The 3793-nt window shown below is 42.0% G+C and overlaps 1 protein-coding gene across 1 annotated transcript in view; it reads right to left on the bottom strand.

Annotated features, from left to right (window-relative positions):
- The window catches only part of LACBIDRAFT_300084 (uncharacterized protein), a gene marked incomplete at its 5' end in the record, with an annotated part of 8808 nt that extends 5625 nt beyond the window's left edge, over positions 1–3183 (bottom strand). The window contains one exon of the mRNA XM_001882767.1: positions 1719–3183. Coding sequence (XP_001882802.1) covers positions 2041–3183 — 1143 coding nt within the window. The 3' untranslated portion in view covers positions 1719–2040. The remainder of the gene's footprint in view (positions 1–1718) is intronic.
- Positions 3184–3793: the final 610 nt, after the last annotated feature.

Raw genomic sequence — 3793 nt, 5'->3', positions numbered from 1 at the left:
TATGGGATGGATGGGCTAGGTTGACTTTGGATAACCTTTTAGCCCTAACCCTAACTTTGTAGTCTAAGTCCGACTTTTGTAGTCTTTTGTAGTGTATCAGTAAAATTTGTAGTCTATGTCTGACTTTTGTAGTCTTATGTAGTGTATCAGTAAACTTTGTAGTTGAGTCCGACTTTTTTGTAGTCTATCAGTAAACTTGGTAGTCTATATCTGACCATTCCTTTTCTAGGGCATGCACCTTCCTTTTTTGGTCATTTTCCCCATGATACAATAGTTGTAGCCCTTTCTTTTAGCTTTCTAAATATACTGAAATCATATTGTTTGGTTTTGTTTTCATGGAGAAAAATGCAAAAAACAAAAAAAAACACGACACTTTTGGGATTCCTTTTCCTCATATCTCCACAACAGGAGCACTTCAGAACATAATTTGAACAGATTCAGGAAGCTACAGTGTAGGGCTACAACTTTTGTTTTTGACCATTTTTGGTAATTGGTCATGTGACCATCATCCCAACATCCCATTACATGGACCCTGATAGGTAAAATCATTCTCTGCTTGGTTTTCTTCACTTTTTGGTCAAACCAGGTGATATTTCCCTTTTGGGATGGAACCTGAAGTGGACCCTGAAGGCAGTGCCTGATGTTCTGTACACCATTTTTATATATATTCACTTTTTCTGCTATTTTTGGATATATTACCATATTTGGAACTGGACCCTGGACCCTGACAATGTTACCCAACATGATGATCAGCATTTGAGCCCTAATTTTTCCTGATTTTATTGCCATTTTACATTTGGAAATGCACCCTGGACCCTGAAAGGTCAGCTGCCACTAAAAATGAAATATTCATTGAAAGCGCCAGGTACACATATGAAAAGTGCAATGAAATCTCCTAGGAATAAGAATGAAATATCCATTGAAAGCACCAGGCATCCAAATGAGAAGCACAATGAGATATCCTGGGTTTAGCAATGAAATATCCAATGAAAGCACCAGGTATATCTATGAAAAGTGCAATGAAATATCCTAGGAACAAGAATGAAATATCCATTGAAATCGCCAGGCATTCAGATGAAAATCACAATGAAATATCCTGGGGCTAACAATGAAATATCCAATGAAAGCGCCAGGTATCCATATGAAAATTGCAATGAAATATCCTGGGGTTGAGAATGAAATATATATTGAAAGAGCCAGGTGTCCATATGAAAATTGCAATGAAATATCCTGGGGTTGAGAATGAAATATATATTGAAAGCACCAGGTATCCATATGAAAATCGCAATGAAATATCCTAGAACAATGAGATATGCGATCTCATTGAACCTCTAGGCATTATACACATCGCCCTCCAGGCATATGTCTGGTTTTTATCATAAAAGTGTATACCACCCATCAGCGCACAGCATTTAATATGAAAGAGGCAATGAATACACCTGACCTAGGGAATGAGATATTTATTGAAATTGCACAACATTAATTATGAAAAGTACAATGAAAGCATCCAATATTCCTAATGAAATATTCAATGAAAGCGCACACAATTAAATATGAAAGAGGCAATGAATACACCTGACCTAGGGAATGAGATATTTATTGAAATTGCATAACATTAATTATGAAAAGTACAATGAAAGCATCCAATATTCCTAATGAAATATTCAATGAAAGCGCACACAATTAAATATGATAGAGGCAATGAATACACCTAACATAGTGAATGAAATATTTATTGAAATCACACAGGATTGATTATGAAAAAAGCAATGAAAGTGCCCAAAATTCCTAATGAAATATTCAATGAAAGTGCACACCATTAATTATGAAAAAGGCAATGAATACACCTAACCCAGTGAATGAAATACCTATTGAAAGCGCACAGGTTTAATTATGAAAAGCACCCTGTGGCCTTGCCTATATTTTATGAAAAGAACATAGGTTTTATAAGAAAGAAAACACAGGACACATCTATGAAATGCCTTTCATAAAACTTGTGGACTTATACACACAGCTCTGCAGGCAATTGCCTTAGTTTTATCATAAAAGTGGTAGCCACCAGTCATTCACTATTGCCCGATTGGCAGCGTCCGCATCCGAAAAGGTGGCTATGACGTGGGCGAAGCGCTGGTCCGTCCTTCGTCGCGCCGGGGGCTTGATCCACCTTAGCTTCATGAGTCCGCCCTCGGGTATGTTGTTTACTTCCTCTATTTCCCTCCTGTCCTTCTCACTGTTGGGGTCGAGGTTTAGCGGCACGTAGTAGGCGACGACGTTGTACGACCTCAATTTGACGGAGGCTGCTGCTTCTCCCAACTCCCGCAAGAAGGCCTCTGCGTTGGCCTTGGAAGCCATCCATACCGCGCCTTCATCCGATGCCATTTCGACCAAGATACCGCCGTTTTGTAACTTCAGTGCCGACCTTATCTTGTGCTTCTGATCTGTTGCCTTGCCCATGGCCTCCGCGAACTTACCCACCAGGACCGTGTTGATGCAGTCCCTGAGCTTGGACTCCCTAGGTATGTCGATGAGTGACTGGTGTTGCCTGATATTCTCCTTCGCAGCTAGCCAGGGATTAGCATCCATTGGCGCCCCAGAGATTCCCCTGTTCAGCGCATCCCTATACGAAGCGCTTCCGGGGTTTCCTGCCTGCTGCTGTACCGCCTTTTCCACTGTTTCCGTCAGGTCCGTCGCTTTCTTCTCCAACATCGACATCTTCTTCTCTAAATCCTCTGTTAGCTTCTCCTTCAGCCCTTCTGTAAGCTCTTTTAGGTTCTTTGCCACCTCGTCGAACTGTGCGATTGCGATTGCTCTAACAGCCTCTGCGACCTCCTCAAGTTCGACCTCCTTCAGCAGGAAAGCAACCGCCCGAACCGCGTTGATTGCTGGGAGTCCAATGCCTGGCAGAGCGGCCGCCTGAAATAGGGCCGAGGTGAGCATGTCCAAGGTGATCGGCGAGCCCCGTGGGACCATGAGTAACTTTTCCTCCAAGAATTCCCTCCCTTTTTCCGCGTCTCCTATCTCTTGACTGTCTTCGTCCACTTCCAAGACACCCGTCGCCCTTGTCTTTCCTCGTTCCTGTACTTCTGGCTCAACAGTGGCTGATCGACTTTGTCGAACGACCGTCGTTTTACCTTTTTGTGACGAAGTCGCTTGGTTCTTAGCCTTCCCTCTGGACCCAGACATGTTCTGGGCTGTTTTGTGATCATTTTAATACTAGTATTGAGAGTGAAAATTGTATGTAGACCAGGATTGTGTTTCGAAATCGACGAGTCGCCCAAAATTTTTTGGGGTCCTAGTCGGGGTGCCATGTGGTTCCGGTCCAAGAGAAGTCCTCATTGGCCGCAATATTCGAACGTTTCCGTATCCAAAATAAAATCCCATCAGCGCTGATTGTTGCATCCGACAGGAACCTCACTCTGTAACTTGTTTATACTATCTACTTTGTACTTATATTTGCAAAAGAAAATTTCTCCAGAGTGCTGCTCGGTTTGGGTAGTTCTATGCTGAACCAACCTACTTGTTGTGAGCTTACACTCTGGCTGGTATAGCTGGTTGGTTACTCTACCCAAACAAGCCCTCCAGATGCTCAGGTCTTGTCCATCTCCTTGGATTTAATTATTACTAATTTACTGTCAAGAAGTCCTGCATCCCAAATCATCTCTACATCTTTCATATCAGCTCCAAAATTATTTCCAAATTTTGTAGCATGCTTTATCACCAATAAAGTATAAAATAACTGCTCCACACTTTAGCTTCATTGTGAGCAAATAAACATAGTGAAGGAGAATACAAG

Source organism: Laccaria bicolor, genomic scaffold (assembly GCF_000143565.1).
Source record: "Laccaria bicolor S238N-H82 LACBIscaffold_18 genomic scaffold, whole genome shotgun sequence".
Taxonomy (NCBI): domain Eukaryota; kingdom Fungi; phylum Basidiomycota; class Agaricomycetes; order Agaricales; family Hydnangiaceae; genus Laccaria; species Laccaria bicolor.
This window is presented reverse-complemented; position numbering and strand designations above follow the sequence as displayed.